We start from the raw sequence: 19,067 nt of genomic DNA, 5'->3' as shown, positions 1-19,067 counted from the left end.
TGAGAGAAAAAACAGAACAAAACAAATCCACGTAACTTACACAGTATTTGATTATATACTCTCAGTCTTGGGCAGGATGGATGGTGTAGAACTGCATACAAACTCTGGACCCTTTCCAGGAGATTTGTTTTTTGTAGTGGTATGAGCGTAATAATTCTAAAACTATTTTGGAAGTATGAAAGCCCTCCTAGAGGACAGTGGCAACATCTGGAGATAGTTTTGGTTGTGGCACCTAGTGGGTAGAAGCTAGGGATGTTGCTAAACAACCAAGAGTGTACAGGATAGCCCCCACAGCAAAGAATTATTCGGCGCAAAACGTCAACTGTGCAAAGACTGAGAAACCTTAGTACACATGTGAGCTAGGGGGTCTGTATATGTGTTAATACATACATGTATGTCCTAGTTCTGTCTACTTAAAGGGCGCAGAAGCAAAGACATCCCAGTAGTAATGAGTACACTTAGTGCCCATATCTTGGTCTCAAATACCATTCCCCACTAAGAGGAACCAGGGCTTTCTAGAGCAACGGCTGATTCTAAGGTTAAGGCAATATAGGTAAACAATAAGCTTGGAATATCCTGTTACCCTAGAAAGTAAGGAGGTGCTCACAAAAAATGACAGGGGCATAGATAAGAGTCAACTGAAGAGGCTCCTATGGGACAATCTGGGACAATTCAAGCACCAAAACAGTACAATAGTAATGAATGATAACCGAAAATATAAGAACCCATGAGTTAATACCAATAATGAAAAGACAAGGGCTTCCCTGGTGGCGCAGTGGTTGAGAGTCTGCCTGCTAATGCAGGGGACACAGGTTCGAGCCCTGGTCTGGGAAGATCCCACATGCCGCGGAGCGGCTGGGCCCGTGAGCCACAACTACTGAGCCTGCGCGTCTGGAGCCTGCACTCCGCAACAACAGAGGCCACAATAGTGAGAAGCCCGCGCACCGCGATGAAGAGTGGCCCCCGCTTGCCGCAACTAGAGAAAGCCCTCGCACAGAAACGAAGACCCAACATAGTAATCAATCAATCAATCAATAAATAAATCTTTAAAAAAAAAAGAAAAAAAAAAGAAAAGACAAGTATATAAAAAGGAGAAGGAGGTCCACTGATTACAGTAAAAAGCTGAGTGCTAATAAATACAAAATGAGTAGTGGGGTTAGAAAATCATCACTTTTCCACCACTGTAGTATAGAATCATTCAAGCAAGAATCATCAATGGATGTTAAATCTAGGGGAGAAATTATCGACAGGAAAAAAAAAGCTTGCATGATCTTAAAGTATCTCCCCACTTATCTGCTGAAAAGGAAATAACAGAAACTATATAGTAGAGACATCAGACATTTAGACTGAGCAATCAAAATTAACATCATCGAGGGACAAATGGACATTGTGTCCCTAGATATGATATCCTGAAAAGAATACAAAATTATTTATGTAGTATTCTGTCCAAGAATGCATAAACTGGATCTAGTCATGTGGAAACAGACAAACATAAAATGAGAAACACTCTATTAAAAAAAAAAAAAAAAGACTCACAAATAACAAACACTGGCAAGAAAAGGGAACCCTCATACACTGTTGGTGGGAATGTAAATTGGTGCAGCCACTGTGGAAAAAGGTATGGAGGTTTCTCAAAAAACTAAAAATAAGCTACCTTATGACCCAGCAATTCTACTCCTGTGTACATATCGAAAGAAACAAAAACACTAATTTGAAAAGATACATGTACCCCAATGTTCATAGCAGCGTTACTTACAATTGCCAAAGTATGGAAGCAACCTAAGTGTCCGCCAACAGATGAATGGGTAAAGAAGATGTGACATACGTACAATGGAATGCTACTCAGCCAAAAAAAAGAAAGAAAATCTTGCCATTTGCAGCAACATGGATGGACTTGGAGGACATTATGCTAAGTGACCTAAGTCAGATAGAGAAAGACAAATACTGTATGATATCACTGATACGTGGAATCTAAAAAAAATACAACAAACTAGTGGATAAAACAAAAAAGAAGCAGACTCACAGATATAGAGAACAAGCCAGTGGTTAGTTGCCAGTGGTTAGTTACCAGTGGGGTGACGGAAGTGGGGAAGGGGCAACATAGGAGTAGGGAGGAAAAAAGGGTTACTATGGGATTACATGAAATCATGTGTGAAGCTTCTGAAAATTGTAAAGCACTACAGAATTTAAAGAATCTTTCATTCAATAAAAAAAATTTTTTAAAAGATGATTCAAAAATATTAATGTCGGGCTTCCCTGGTGGCACAGTGGTTGAGAATCTGCCTGCTAATGCAGGGGACACGGGTTCGAGCCCTGGTCTGGGAAGATCCCACATGCCGCAGAGCAACTGGGCCCGTGAGCCACAACTACTGAGCCTGCGCATCTGGAGCCTGTGCTCCGCAACAAGAGAGGCCATGATAGTGAGAGGCCCGCGCACTGCGATGAAGAGTGGCCCCCGCTTGCCGCAACTAGAGAAAACCCTCACACAGAAACGAAGACCCAACACAGCCAAAAATAAATTAATTAATTAATTAGTTAAAATCCAAGAGCGGCACTGGCTTAGTGGAGAAAGCCAGGATTTGAACAGTCACGAAATAGAGATCGTTAGTTGGGACGTTAGTGACCCCTGTGATGCTGTAGCAAAATATTAAAAAAAAAAAAAAAATGAGACTAAAGTGACATGACAACTAAATATACCTAAACCTAGACTGGATGGTGTACCAGAGAGGGGAAAAAAATGCTATAAAGGACATTATTGGCCCAATTAACAAAACTGATATAGATTAAATAAAAAGTATTGTGACAATGTAAAATTTTACTGAAATTGCTAACTGTACTGTGGTTTTATAAAAGAATATAGTTATTCTTAGGAACCGCACAATGAAGTACCTGGGGGAAAGGTCGTTCATGCATGCAACTTACTCTCAAATGGTTTTAAAAAAATACTGTGAAGTAAGTCAGAAAGAGAAAAACAAATATCGTATATTAACTCATATATGTGGAAGCTAGAAAAATGGTACAGATGAACCTATATCCAGGGAAGGAATAGAGACGCAGACGTAGAGAACGGACATGTGGACACGGGTGAGGGGAAGGGGAGGGTGGGACGAACTGGGAGATTAGGATTGACATATATACACTACCATGTATAAAATAGATAGCTAGCGGGAACCTGCTGTATATAGGACAGGGAGCTCAGCTCAGTGCTCTGTGATGACCTAGATGGGCGGAATGGGCAGGGGGTAGGAGGGAGGTCCAAGAGGGAGGGGATATAGGTATACATATAGCTTATTCACTTCATTGTACAGCAGAAACTAACACAACATTTTAAAGCAATTATACTCCAATTAAAAAAAAAATACTGTACACACACAGCTAGACTGCAAATGATAGAGCAAATGGTAAAAAACAACAATAGGTGAATTTGGATAAAATGTATGAGTATTCTTTGTACTAATCTTACAACTTCTCTATAAATTTGAAATTATTTCCAAATGAAGTTTTTTAAAACCCACAGAAAAATCTTTTACATACCTAGAACATGAAGTTAAATGTTCCCCCTATATTCCTCACCTACAAAAATAGAATGCTATAAAATATGGGATGCTATAAGATACTATAAAATAGCAGTAGTCAAATCATTTCATACTTCTTTCATTAATGCACTTGCATTAACTATACTAGCCACCTCATAAAGTTCAAATACAATAGCCATTGGATGATAAAAGATAAAAAACACAGTAAGACAGGGCTTCCCTGGTGGCGCAATGGTTGAGAATCTGCCTGCCAATGCAGGGACACGGGTTCGAGCCCTGGTCTGGGAAGATCCCACATGCCGCGGAGCAACTAGGCCCGTGAGCCACAACTACTGAACCTGCGCGTCTGGAGCCTGTGCTCCGCAACAAGAGAGGCCACGACAGTGAGAGGCCCGCACACCACAATGAAGAGTGGCCCCCGCTCGCCGCAACTAGAGAAAGCCCTCGCACAGAAACGAAGACCCAACACAGCTAAAAATAAATAAATAAATTTATATTAAAAAAAAAACACACACAGTAAGACAAAAAGGAAAGGCATTAGCAGTAAAAACAACAAAAAAGCTTTCACTTTTCTAATACATGGATTCCAGACAAAAAAATTTTGAAGAGCTTTGAAGCACCTACCTTCCTATTGAACATAAGAGTTAAGACAAGCTTAGGATAGAACTTATCCCAACTAACTTACTTGTTTGCTCTGCTTTAAACATACACACGTTTATGTCAAACGGGTAAATAATACTATGTCAAAATAAGATCCAGTTTTAAAATCAGACCCAAGAGCCCAAACCAATATTTGAACTCTCATAACAATAGTTTTAATTTAGAATATGTCTCCCAAAGCTGTATTTTAATTTACTACTTTGTCCTTTATGAGAGGATTTTTTAAAAATCACAAAACAGAGAAACTTACAGTTCATCTCGTTGTCTCTGGGACAGCACCATTTTGGCTGTAATGTCAAGCTTATTTGATATAGTGGTATGTCCCTCCTTTGGGAAATCAAAAAACTTTGCAATCCCTGGATTTATAATTAAATATGCCACTAAGTGGCTTCCACGCAGGGGAAAATGATTCTTCCACAAGTGAATCCAACGAGTAACCAGGAGATATTCAACAAGTAAGGTTCATTCCACCTAAGAAGAAAAAGAGAAAGATTATTTCTTTCACTTAGAATTTAAATTATTTCTGAATTATTATTTGCAGTATACACTTTCAAAGGTGAGGTTTACTATGATGGTAATATGAATATCAGATGATGTTTTGTAACCTACTGTGAAAATCAATGCTAAAATAGTCATTTTACATATTTTAAATTATCTTTAATAGATTACTGAGCCAAAAGAACACGATTTTAAAATTTACCCAATCACAACCATGTCACCTGCTAGATATATTGATATCAATTTTATTAAATTTTGAATATTAACATACAACTTCTAGAGAAGACAATAATTTTCCCTTAATGATAAAAAAACAAATTTTCTAATTTACAAAAAGCAGCATTACCTGAAAAAAGTAACAAAGATAAGTACTTCAGAAACTGTCCACAAGCCAAAGGTTCCAACCATAACTGAAGTAACCTTCAAGATTGAATATTAGTTACTAGTGATCTTAGAATAGCTGATATTACTTATAATGTAAACAAACCGTTTAGCAATCTCATGCCCTCTTAACCAATGCATTTAATCAAGAAATAATTTAGGGACTTCCCTAGTGGCACAGTGGTTAAGAATCCGCCTGCCGATGCAGGGGACATGGGTTCGAGACCTGGTCCGGGAAGATCCCACATGCCGCAGAGCAACTAAGCCCGTGTGCCACAACTACTGAGCCTGCGCTCTAGAGCCTGTGAGCCACAACTACTGAGCCCGCGTGCCCAGAGCCCATGCTCCGCAACGAGAAGCCACTGCAATGAGAAGCCTGTGCACTGCAACAAAGAGTAGCCCCCGCTCGCTGCAATTAGAGAAAGCCCGCGTGCAGCAACGAAGACCCGACGCAGCCAAAAATAAAATTTTTTTTAAAAAAGAGATAATTCAGCATTGTTTCAATTTTGTGTGCTTAAGAAGTATGTGTTTTAAAAAAAATTAAAAACTGAATGAAGTACATATGTCTTTGTGCTCACACAGTAATCCAATTCTGTAACCCCGTTACCTAATATTTCAGAGCCCTTTCTTTATACTTGCAACACTATAAAGCCAATTTCTATACAATATCTAAAAAGTACTGTGATCAGCTCAATGCGAGTAAATGTAGGTAAAAGAAAAATCAAGAATTGTTTCTTAAAGAATTATTCTTCAGGGACTTCCCTGGTGGTCCAGTGGTTAAGACTCCGATCTCCCAATGCAGGGGGCCCGGGTTCAATCCCGTATTGGGGAACTAGATCCCACATGCCGCAGCAAAGATCCCACGTGCCACAACTAAGACCCAGCACAGCCAAATAAATAAATATTTTTTTAAAAATAATTATTCTTCAAATCTCCTGTATAAACTTACAAAAGTTTAATATTAGTATGTCTTATCACACTCTATAAAAATAGCTAGATAGAACGTCCACTGTAATTAGGAAATACAGTTGACCCTTGAACAACACGGGTTTGAACTGCATGGGTCCACTTATAAGTGGATTTTTTTCAATAAATATGTACTCTGGGACTACACAATCCGAAACTGTGGATATGAAGAGTCATCCAACTGTAAAATTATACGCAGATTTTTGACTGTGCGGAGGAGGTTTGACGCTCCTAGCCCCACACTGTTCAAGGGTAAACTATATATATGAGTAAGTCTTACTTAAAATGCAGACTACTGGTACCTACAAAATTCAATTGGAAGGGACATTTCAAAGAAATAGGAAATCATCTTCCAAATGAAATTAACGTCTAATGAAGGGCATGTAAAACCACCTACTAAGAGACACATCACGGACAGAGGAAACAAAGACTATTTCTTTCTGTTTTAAATACATCACATCTTGGACTTCCCTGGCAGCCCATGGTTAAGACTTTGCCTTCCAATGCCGGGGGTGCGGGTTCGATCCCTCGTCAGGGAGCTAAGATCCCACCTGCCTCGCAGCCAAAAAACCAAAATTTAAAAAACAGAAGCCATCACAACAAATTCAATAAAGACTTAAAAAAAAAAAAACCTTTTAAAAAAATAAATATATGATATCTTTTTAAAAATTGAAATACATTTGACATATAACATTGTGTAAATTTAAGGTGTATGTTAATTTGATACATTTATATATTATAATATTATCATTGCCTTTGTAGTGTTAATTAGTACCTCTATCATATTACATAATTTTTTTTAAAAGTGGCTGGAATAATTAAGTTCTAGTCTTTTGTTGAGCAAGTTTGATGATTATAATACATTATAGTTGTATTGTTGTCTACACTCACTATAATGTGCCTTAGATTTCTAGGACTTCTTTACTACTCATTGCAAGTTTGTACCTTTTTTTCAATTTTAATTTTTTATTGCGGTAACACTGGTTTATAACATTATTTTAGTTTCATGTATACAGCATTGTATTTCTACTTCTATGTACCCCACAGCGTGCTTACCACCAAAAGTTTAGGTTCCATCTGTCACCATACAGTTGATTCCCTTTACCCACCCCTTCCCCTCTGGTAACCACTACGCTGTCAAAGACCATTTCTTGAGTACCCTTTTCATGCCATGCCAGGCACTATTCCAGGCACTGGGGATAGAGAGTGGTGAATAAGCCAGTCAAGGAGGAAAAATGAGAGAGCAGACCCTGCTTTTAAATAGGAGCCCTGAGTCAAAAAGTGAGTACTCATATGTTCCCAATGGCAGCTGCTGATTTCAATGGAGATCCTTCTCCACTGAGCAATACTAGTAAATATAATCAGGGATTTATTTTATCATCTTGAATGATTCTTCTGACCTGTAGCCCAGTTACCTCAAAATAATAGCTGAAAGCCACCACTACCACTATGTCTAAATCCAGAGAAATATGACTAATGTCAGTAATAAATAGTGGATTGAGAACCAAGCACAATGGACAACTCAGAAAACCAACCATCTTTGGTATTTAACCTCTCTTAATTATTTAAGCCTCACTTTTCTAAATCTCACTAGTCATGCCAAGCCAAACTATCTTGGAACTCATACACTCTAACGAAGGTTACAGTAGGGTAAGGATTATCTGATGTTGGTAACTATGTGAACTGTCTACAGATTTCCATTATCTGGGACAATGGTAATCCACTGACAGAGAATTAATCATATAAATCAGAGTAAAAAAGAAACATAGCAAAAATCCCTGTTTTAATCAGGAAAAAACTCTACTGTATTAGGTACATTACAGGGTCCAATTTAATTATGGAGAGACTGCCTCTAGACAAAAAAGCAAATTAATGTACAAGAATTACAATAGTACTGGAATACTAGCATGATCTAATAACGATAAAACCAAGGCATGCATAAATCACTGAATGTATAATAGTGTACTGCACAAATTTATTCATTCAACAAACATACACAAAACAGTTACTATGAGCCAGGCATCAGGTTTAATGAGGGAAAAGAAAAGAATTGGTCTTTACACTGAAGAAGTTACAGTCTACTGGAAGAGTCAGCCAAGAAACAGGCAATTAAAACTGCACGAAAAGTGTGACAAGTACTTCCACATAGCGGGTGATGATTCAAGATAAAGGTGAAGGGGACCTCCCTGGTGGCACTGTGGTTGAGGGTCCGCCTGCCAATGCAGGGGACACAGGTTCGAGCCCTGGCCCGGGAAGATCCCACATGTCGCGGAGCAACTAAGCCCGTGCGCTACAACTACTGAGCCTGCGCTCTAGAGCCCGCGAGCCACAGCTACTGAGCCCGCGAGCCACAGCTACTGAGCCCGCGTGCCACAACTATTGAAGCCCACACGCCTAGAGCCCGCGCTCCACAAGAGAAGCTACCGCAACGAGAAGCCCGCGCACCACAACGAAGAGTAGCCCCCACTTGCAGCAGCTACAGAAAGCCCGCGCACAGCAACGAAGACCCAACACAGACTAAATAAATGAATGAATAAATGAATGAATGAATAAATAAATTTTTAAAAAGATAAAGCTGAACAGGTAAGCACAGGCTAGGTCACAAAACAAGCTCTGGTCTTTACAATTTATCCTAGGGACAATGGTAAACCATTAGATAAGTTTTTTAGAAAAATCACTCTCATTTTTATACTGAAGAATGGACCATAAGGACAGGAAAGGAAGAAACCAGATAGAAGGTTTGCAGTAATGAAGGTGATAGATGATGGAGATCTACACTAGAATAGCAGCAGTAAATAAAGAGAACTAGACAGGTGAGAGTAAAAGGTCAGTCAAGGAGTCAACTCAAAAAACTTCTAGATTTCTAGATTAGAAATAAGTTGAACTAAGTAGAACTATGTGTGAGGGGATGAAGAAGTAAGTGTGACTCATTCCATCTTTAGATACACTGAATCCAAGCTGCCTGTGAGATTTCTAGTCAGAAGCTGTACAACCAAGTCAGTTCTGAAAAGAAACAACCTATGGGGGAAAAAAAAAGGTCTGGTACTTACCAGCTAAGAGATGGTATAACTGAAGCCATGACAAAGGATGAGATGACCTATGGAGAATGTGTAGAGTACGATGAGCAGAAGCCCTAGGCTAGAGCCAGGCAGAGCAACACCAACACTTAAGAGTCTACAACAGAGGCTGAGAGGAAGCAATTAAAGAGGTAAAAGTAAAAAGAAGAGAGAATATGTCACAAGTCAAGGAAGTATTTCAAGGAGAGGCAACCAACAATACCCAAAGTTACCCAACTGTCAAGTAAGATAAGGTCTGAAATGGGTCTGTTCCATTCAGTATAGAGCTCCCACTGATAACCTTGATGAGAATGGTTTCAATAAAATGGTAAGGGCATGGTTCAACACCGCAAACCCCACATCCAAATGGGCTGATGAGTGCAAGAAGATGAAGTAAAGATGGTACCATGAATAAAAAAATCTTAGAAACAGATGGAAATGTTAAAAAGCAGTTTTTCTGGGTTGTTGTTTTTCTCAACCAAGCGAGATGCTTAAATGCTAATGGTGGAGAAAAAAAAAACTCAAGAGAAATAAAGGAATGAATAATTTTAATATGACCATTTTCACCCCCTAATTAACCAAAGGCAAACAATGAAACAACCAGACATGATGTATCCCCTGACAGAATAACAACACGCCACCTATAAAGTATTCTTGCCACAAAATCAAATCTGAATCTGTTCAAGTCTCTGGCTCCAACTATCAATTTGCAAGAAGTATAGAGGGCAGAAGAATATGTTAAAGACACCATGGGGATATAACCAGCAAAATCCAGATTGTGAAAAGCCCTATAAAATAAATGACCCAGTTTCTTCAAATAAATTCCAAGGAAATTAAAAAAGAGTTGGAAAGGGAAACCTATAGATTAAAAGAGATAAGTGATATAACCATTGGACTTCATTGACCTTACTTAGATCTGAATTTTTAGAAAGTGTAAAATAAATAATTTTTGTAAAACAAACCAATTAACAAACATTTGGGGAAATGTGAACATTGACTGGATGTCTGATGATATTAAAGAATAACTGAGTTTTTCAAGGGATAATGGTATTGTGATTATTTTTTAAAGTCGTTTAGAAATATACAATGAAAATTTTATCAGTGGAATAACATGTCTGGGATTTGCTTCAAAAAAATTTGGAAGTGTGGATGGAGGGACATATTTGAAACAATATTAGCTTTGAGTTGATAACTGTTGAAGATGTTTAATGGGTACATGAATGGTTATTATTCTCCACTTTTATGAGTCTGATGTTTTCCATAATAAAAAGTCTTTTTTAAAAATCAGAATAGGGAAATACTCAATGGAAGGAAGAGGAAGAAAAAGGAATGAGAGATCCAGATATAAAGATGGCTTACCTCTTCTACTGTATTAGAAAGGAGAAAAAGATGCAAAAATTTTTATATTCCGGGAAAACAGGAAGTAAGATCATTTGCTGGCTGGGGGAGAAAGGAAGAAGGCAATAAGAGGCTTGAAATAGCTGCTATGAAGAATGAGGGCAAAGAAACACAACAGGAAGTACAGGAAGGACATTTTTAAGATCGGAGACCATGAATTTTTGCTGGTGCCAATCTACAAAGATGTGATTTTTCTGTAGCAAGTATGTACAGTCGTCTGGCTACAGAAACAGAAAAGTCATACATTTAGAGATCTAGGATTGGATTGAGGGTTTACAGGATATGTGAGATGAATGCATAATGAAGGGAGTTGAAACAATGGATCAAAGAGCCTAAACTATGTTGTGCAGAAAGTGATAACAGGAAAGGCAAATAAAGAGTAGAGGGATTAAGAAAGCAGAGGTCTCTATCTCCTGGGAGAAGAGCACTTGAAAGGTTGTAGTAAGAGAGTGGGATGATTAAAACGTCTCAATTTGCTAATTATAATTAATTATGTTATTATTTACTACTATAGGTTAATAATGTTTTTATTACAACTAGCTAAGTATTGATGACAAATGGTAGAGAGAGACAATAGGTATGAAGAGCCCTAAATGAAGATTAAGAAAGAAGATGTGGGTTCCAGCCAGTCATCAACTCTATAAATCTGAGTAATTCATCTAACTTTTCTGGAAAGAAGATAATATCTAAGGTTCCTTTTAACTCAGATTATTTTATCCCCTATTAATTTCCTAGCTTTAAACTTTCTTGCCTTTATTTAACATACACATTGGTTACCAGAAAGCCCAAGTATCATACTTAAGAATTTAATATAGACAATGTACAGTATTTCTCAGATTTACCTTTCCAGTTACCTTTTAGCTTAATATTTTAACATATAATTGCAAAATATCCCATAACAACAAAAATAAATGGTTCTCAAATGGAGCAAAAGACAGAGTTTAGAGTACTTTGCAATGAACAATCTATATTTATAACCAACAGTACAAATAAACCAGGCAGTATTTTCATACCACCTAGTGGAGGAGTTCTAAATCTTTTTGGGGGTCACTGGACTCCTTTGAGAATGTGATGAAAGCCAAGACCTCTTCCCTCAAAAAAGGATATATGAAGATAAACAAAATGTTACATACATGCATTTTAAGGGGGTTCACAAATCCTTCCAAAGTCAACATAATGAATGAAAAGACTTATCATTTTTGAAATGTATTTTGGCAGTACTTCAATAATCCCCTCTAAGCTACTTGTATATATCACAAACGTATTTCAAAGAAGAGTTTGGTTTGTTCATTTGCATGTCAATATCCAGACGTTCTTGAGAGATCAGATCTGTGTTGCCTGAGCACTAGAAACAGAGGCTTCTTCAGTATGCTTTCTGGAATGCAGAATTCTTAAGTATTCTGTATTCTAATACTATATCCACTTTTCTGCTACACCAATGCAGCTCTCCTAGACAACAATGTTTATGACTTGGATAAGTACCTCACCACAGAAAGAGAAAGGAGAAAAGTAAAAAAGAAAAGAGAAGTAAGAGAATATTAAAAAATAATCTTACAAATCAGGATGGTGAGTGAATTATTAAAGTTCCTCTCATTTTGTTTCAATGTGTTAAAAACACTGGCTAAGGTTTCACACTTAGCCAAGTTTGCAAGTTCTTTTATCTCCCATGGACTTCCCAAGGACACCAAGGCTCACTGCTAACGGATTCACACTTGAGGCAGACATTTCAACAACAATAATACCATCCTATAATCTCTGAGCAAATGATTTGAAATTTTTCTCCTGTCAACTTCTTTTGTATTAGGCTGTGTATCAATAGTTAGTTACATTAAAAATTACCTGGAAAACTACAATAGAAAGTGGTAACACACTGAATGAGACTACATGGACAGGACAGAGCTACAAGATCTGCAGAAGTCTAGTTTTACCAAGGTGGGAAATAAAGTCCACCACACAGCTCTCAACTTCACCCCATTGCAATGAGAGCTTTTGGTCCGAAAGTTGGGACTTAAAGCTTCAAGGCTAATGGGAATTTTCTGCTCAAACAACATTGTTTTAAATGCTAAAGCCTTCAATATTAAAATATTGATTGGTAAGGTCTTACCCAGGGATTTTCCAGTTGAATATTTATTTAAAAAAAAGAAAATCACAATACTTAGACCATTCTTAAAATGGGACAATCAGCCTCACGTAAAATTGGTGTAAATCAAAAGAATACCCTAGAATTTGAGGCACTGTGATGTAAGGCTTCAAATTTTGAGATCAGTTTCCAGCTTCAAGGAAACTAAAGCAGAAGGTTGTTACATTTTTTTATGAAAGGCTTTTAGTAGAGTTTTTTACAGTTTTATTTTAGCAGAGTTTTATTTCTATGCAATGCAGAATTCTTCTCCAGAATTCTTCTGTATTCTTTTCTCTCTTCCTGGTACACAGTATTACATACAGTTTTGAAGTAATGATGCTTACACAGCAGCATTTTGGGGGAATGTTACATTGATCTCAAATTATAAACACTACAAAATGTCAAAATTATGACGACTGACACAACTTCGCCTTAAAGAGTACTAGACTGGAACTTGTCATATTATGTTTAAGGAAGACTTAAGAGTATTTACTGATGTTTATGATTTTAATATTTCTGAAGGCCATTACAGTGACTTGGATATGTGCTGAAAGCCAAACTTTTAAATTTTTTGGCTTTTTAAACAAAGAATTTTTTTTTTTTTTTGGCTTTGTTGGGTCTTCGTTGCTGCGCAAGGGCTTTCTTTACTTGCGGCGAGCGGGGGTTACTCTTCATTGTGGTGCATGGGCTTCTCATTGCAGTGGCTTCTCTTGTTGTGGAGCATAGGCTCTAGGCGCGCAGGCTTCAGCAGTTGTGGCACGTGGGCTCAGCAGTTGTGGCTTGCGGGGTTAGTTGCTCCGCGGCATGTGGGATCTTCCCGGACCAGGGGTCAAACCTGTGTCCCCTGCATTGGCAGGCGGATTCTTAACCATTGCACCACCAGGGAAGCCCAAACGAAGAACTATTTTAAATAAATCCTATTTCAACACACACACACACACACACAGACACACAACACTATAAAATATTATTTCACTAATAATCTACATTGTTCTTTGCTAACCAGGAGTTTATGAAATAGGGGAAAACAATACAGAAAATAAAGGATGTGTCTGAGGGAAAACATAAACAGCCAATTATATGGTAACGGTAGAGGTGTACTGACATAAAAAATGGAAACTGTCAGATTTTCTTATTAGATGTACATTAAGTGATTACCAATGGTTCCTGCTCTCATGAAACTGTCACTCAACAATGCCTTATTTAAAGAGGATCAGCATGGCTTCCCTTGTGGTGCAGTGGTTAAGAATCTGCCTGCCAATGCAGGGGACACAGGTTCGAACCCTGGTCCAGAAAGATCTCACATGCAGTGGAGCAGCTAAGCTCACGTGCCACTAATGAAGCCCGCACATCTAGAGCCCATGCTCTGCAACAAGAAAAGCCACCGCAATGAGAAGCCCGCGCACCGCAACCAAGAGCAGCCCCCGCTCGCTGCAACTAGAGAAAGCCCTTGCGCAGCAACGAAGATTCAACGCAGCTGTAAATGAATGAATGAATGAATGAATGATGACAGCTAAGAGAGAAAGAGGTATTTTTTTAAAAAATAAAATAAAGAGGGTCAGCAAATTATCTACCTTCCTTGAATAGCACATATTATATTATAGCTCATAACCCTAATCCAAATAATATATTCCAGATACAGCAATGAGGCAAGGCAGGAGAATTATTGAGTACCTTTTCATACTAGTTTTCTAGAATTAAATAGAATCTCCTGTTTCTTCATAAACCGTGCGCTTCATGAGAAATGAAAACTGAAGCAGTCATCTCCCCAAACATGGTCCTGGCCCCTGGATGAGAAATGTTTTTTCACTTGTGCTGTCTTCCCTTCCTCTCACCATCCCCAAATTGTCTGCACCATCCAAATCATTCTGATTTCCGTACAAGTAACCCAACAGAACATACACATACATGTTTTGATTTGCACAGTCCTCACTGTACGGACTCATCCATGTAAATAGTGGTGGGTATTTTGGCTGTGCCAGCAAATTCTTCATCACTTCATCAGATGATTCTCCTTATCATGGCATCAGACATGAGGTTACAGGTTTCTCTAAGTTCTCAATATTTGACTTTGACTATTACTCTAGGTAAAAACAATGTTTAAAAGTACATCATTAGTGCCACACTGCAATGCATTCAAATAATGAAAAAAAAAAAAAGGTACACTTACCTATGACATCAATGCATTGCATATTCTGAAAAATACCCTAAATTTAAATTTTTAAATTTACAGTTTAATTCTGTAAGATTACATCAGACAACAAAGTATCCCCGAGAGTAACTTCATTTCCTTAAATCAATTTTTGTCATTTCCTCACTCTCGCACCTACAGAGATAAGCTTCTAGAGTTCTGAAATTGTTTTCTAATAAAAAATAAGATGGCGAAAGTAACTAAAACATTAATTGTCCTTGCAGTATCTTGTGGTCTGTGTGAACAATTAATATGAAGAAGTTAGATTTCCCCCATCCTCACAATTTGAAAATGTTAGATCACTGAAAGTTTTTAATCAAATACCTAGGGGTTTTTTTTGTTTGTTATTTATTTATTTATTTGGCCACACTGGGTCTTAGTTGCAGCATGCGGGATCTAGTTTGCTGACCAGGGATCGAACCCAGGCCACCTGCACTGGGAGCATGGAGTCTTAACCATTGGACCACCAGGGAAGTCCCTCAAATACCTAGGCTTTAATGTCTACTTGTTCTTATTCTCCTTCAGCTTGGAGGTCCATGATTCACTAGGACCTGCTATTGGCAGGCAGTAACAAAAACTAAAGCAAAAAAACACCAGGTTGGTTCATAATTGAGGGACAGACTAAGCTCAGGCATAGTTCACTTTTTGAAAAAGTAAAATTCTTCCAACAGCTGCACCATTTCCTCACTTTCCTATTAGTTACAACTGACTACCATATCTCATTTTCCAAGATTTAAGTCACTCATCCAAAATACTTTGCATTTTTCAATTAGCCTTGGACCAATGATTAAGATATCACCTTTTCTACTGAGAATTACTCCTACCAATCTCAAGTCTAGTAACTCTTTTTTTTTTTTTTTTTTTTTTTTATTTATTTATTTTTGGCTGTGCTGGGTCTTCGTTTCTGTGCGAGGGCTTTCTCCAGTTGCGGCGAGCGGGGGCCACTCTTCATCACGGTGTGCGGGCCTCTCACTATCGCGGCCTCTCCCGTTGCAGAGCACAGGCTCCAGACGCGCAGGCTCAGTAGTTGTGGCTCACGGGCCTAGTTGCTCCGTGGCATGTGGGATCTTCCCAGACCAGGGCTCGAACCCGTGTCCCCTGCATTGGCAGGCAGATTCTCAACCACTGCACCACCAGGGAAGCCCCTAAGTCTAGTAACTCTTAATATTAAAGGCAAGTGTTGCAAATAGATGCTCTACAGCTTTAGATTATAAATCTGAAGAAAGGAGATAAAGTATTTTTAAGATGAGATTAACATTTCCATCAGTAGACTCTGAGTAAAGCAGATGACCCTCCATAATGTGGGTGGGCCTCATCCAACCTGTTGAAGGCCTTAAGAGAAAGACTTACACATCCCCCGAGATGCCTTTGGACGTGGAGCTGCAACATCAACTCTTCCCTGGCTCACCAGCCAGCCAGCCTACCCTGCAAATTTTGGACTTACCAACCTTCACAACCACATGAGCCAATTTCTTAAAATCTCTCCCTCCCCTTTCTCTCCCTCTCCCTGCGATTGACTGTGGTCACTTTTTCCTTTTAAATTTATACGTAAATCCTACTGGTTCTGTTTTGCTGGAGAACCCTAATAATACGCCCCCAAACCCTCAGTTCTGTTATAAGAATATAGCAGCCTTTATTATAGCCTTAGCCTATCACTAAACTCTATTGGAATGAATACTCTTCACCCCTCATACTGCTTAAATCCTACTCCCTGGATACTCTCCAGGTAAATCAATGCCTTCAAGGGTTATCAAACGTAAAATACTGAGTCCCACTTAAAACTGACAAGAGAGATGTCCCGAACAAAGGGCTACTACTGAGGTACAAAACAGATAACTGAGAACTCTCCCATCCTCTGTTTCTTCATCACTCTCTCCACTAAGTTTTTGATATTCACTGCCATTGCAACTTACAAGCACCATCTCATTACTGTTGACCTCTCAGCTCTTCTCTTTCCTCTCCTTGTTTCTTTTTTCTTGGCTGGTCTACCTCATCATTCTTGGCTTTCCCTTTATGGACATTAATCAGGATGCCTCCTCATTCTCACAGCACACCCGTCAAACTCATGCTAGATATAATCTTCACTCCAGCAGTGTTCACCTGTTGATGGGTGCTCAAAGATCGCTTTTTTTTTTTCTTATTTATTTTTGGCTGCATTGGGTCTTCGTTGCTGCATGTGGGCTTTCTCTAGTTGCGGCAAGCGGGGGCTACTCTTCATTGTGGTGCGTGGGCTTCTCATTGAGGTGGCTTCTCCTGTTGCGGAGCACGGGCTCCAGGCACACAGGCTTCAGTAGTTGTGGCTCGCAGGCTCTAGCGCACAGGCTCAGTAGTTGTGGCGCACAGACTTAGCTGCTCCACGGCATGTGGGATCCACCTGGACCAGGGATCGAACCCGTGTCCCTCTGCACTGGCAAGTGGACTCTCAACCACTGCACCACCAGGGAAGTTCCAAAGATCGTTTCTCTGTTGATTAAAATTCCTCTCTTCTTTGACTTAAGGCATGAAGCCATTTGGAACACCTGATGGTTCCTAAGAAATGGAATTCTGACTGACCTGCTTAGATTTTATTGTATATCGCTTTCTAGTGCTTTTTATCTCAAATCAGTTTTCTGTGTGATGCAACTGTGTATGTCTATAAACAGTGAAATAAAATGTGAAAAAAGACAAACATCTGTTGTTTTAGTATGCTTTTAGAGGTTGCAGGTCACTTTTTTCTTTTAAATTCACTCTGGTGTCAAAATACACTTAAATGAAAACAAAGATCTACTATTTAAACAGTTGTTTTACAGACATATAGCCTGATAGAACCACTGACAAAACAAAATGATTCTGGAATGTAAACTATTCCTCCTCAAAATACTGAGTCTCATATAAATTGTGTTCTACCTCATTAAATCCATTATTTCCAGATTCACTGGGATTCTATGATGCCAAATAAATATCTCATAAAAATAAAGAATACTAAATTATACTACTTGCTCTCTAATGTGAATTCCAACTTGTATTCTACTATTCTATTGAGTGACATCAAAAGAGAAAATGAATTTACCAAACTGATGCTGATGACCTCTGTGAGTATACATAAATTTAGGCAATGATTCTTTAGGTTGAAAAACACCTCTGGGATACAAAACAATAAATGGCACATATGTATTTTTTTCAAATAGGATTTACTAAAATAGTTGAAGGAAATAACTATGGATTTTAACCAGGAGTGTATGTTAGAACCCCCTGAGAAACATCCTGAAAATAATCATGGCTAAACCTTATCCTCAGAGATTCTGAGAAGCCATCTAAATTTTAAAATTTTCTCCAGATGATTTTGATGCACATCCTCAGCAGAGAACCATATACTCAACATTACAGACTACAGCCAGTCCTAAAGGGCCAAAAGCAAAATTATAAAGAAGGGGAAATCAAGAAATCAGTGTCAGAACTCATCTGTGTTCCAAGGGCAAAAATCAAATCAGGAGGCCAAGGTACTCAGATTTCAATGGTAACTGCAACAACTGTCACCCAAATTCAAAGAAATATTTACAAAGCCCTTCAGATATATCTGGAGGAGAAATTTTATATTAACAGGAAAAAGAGGTCAATACAACACTTTGAAATAACTAAGCATTTTTCATTATAGTTAAGCTGTTATTAAAGATTTTTTAAAAATTCTTCAAGAAAATACTGCTGGCTTGTTCATTATACAACTCTGTGTAGTCCTCATATTCCTGGTATGTTCTAATAAAGACACATTCTTTTGTAACTATATTATTTTGTCATATTTTGTCTGGATTCTATCTCCTTTCCTTTGTATCTAGACCAGGGGTCAGCAAACTTTCTATAAAGGGCCAGATAGTAAATATTTTAAGTTTTGCAGACCTTATGGTTTCTGTAGCAAGAAATTAACAACAATAAATAATGTATGTGGAATATGTGGGTCTCTGTTTCAATAAAACTTCATGGACAATGAAATTTCAATTTCATGTAACTTTTAAATAAATTATTATCGATTTATAAAATTAAAATTTGAAATTATTTTAGAAAATAAATTGTATAAAAATTTTTACAGAATATTATTTTGCTTCTTTCCAACCACTAAAAACTGTAAAAATCATTCTTAGCACGAAGGTGCAGTGGTTAAGAATCCACTTGCCAATGCAGGGGACGCGGGTTCAAGCCCTGCCTGGTCCAGGAAGATCCCACATGCCGCAGAGCAACTAAGCCCGTGTGCCACAACTACTGAGCCTGCGCTCTAGAGCCCACATGCT

General features: G+C 38.3%; 1 protein-coding gene across 3 annotated transcripts in view; it reads right to left on the bottom strand.

Annotated features, from left to right (window-relative positions):
• PAFAH1B1 (platelet activating factor acetylhydrolase 1b regulatory subunit 1) overlaps positions 1 to 19,067 on the bottom strand; it is a 79,219-nt gene that overhangs the window by 39,760 nt on the left and 20,392 nt on the right. For 2 of the 3 annotated variants that reach the window (XM_082443549.1, XM_082443550.1), the window contains exon 2: positions 4,447 to 4,667. In XM_082443549.1, coding sequence (XP_082299675.1) covers positions 4,447 to 4,478 — 32 coding nt within the window. In that variant the 5' untranslated portion in view covers positions 4,479 to 4,667. Of the gene's footprint in view, positions 1 to 4,446; positions 4,668 to 14,522; positions 14,698 to 19,067 lie in introns of all 3 variants that reach the window. The other variant, XM_082443551.1, reaches the window with a different exon arrangement.

This window comes from Balaenoptera physalus, assembly GCF_965194825.1.
Source record: "Balaenoptera physalus genome assembly, chromosome: 20".
In the NCBI taxonomy this organism is placed as follows: domain Eukaryota; kingdom Metazoa; phylum Chordata; class Mammalia; order Artiodactyla; family Balaenopteridae; genus Balaenoptera; species Balaenoptera physalus.
Note: the sequence above shows the minus strand (reverse complement) of the source record. Positions and strands in the feature narration are given on the sequence as shown.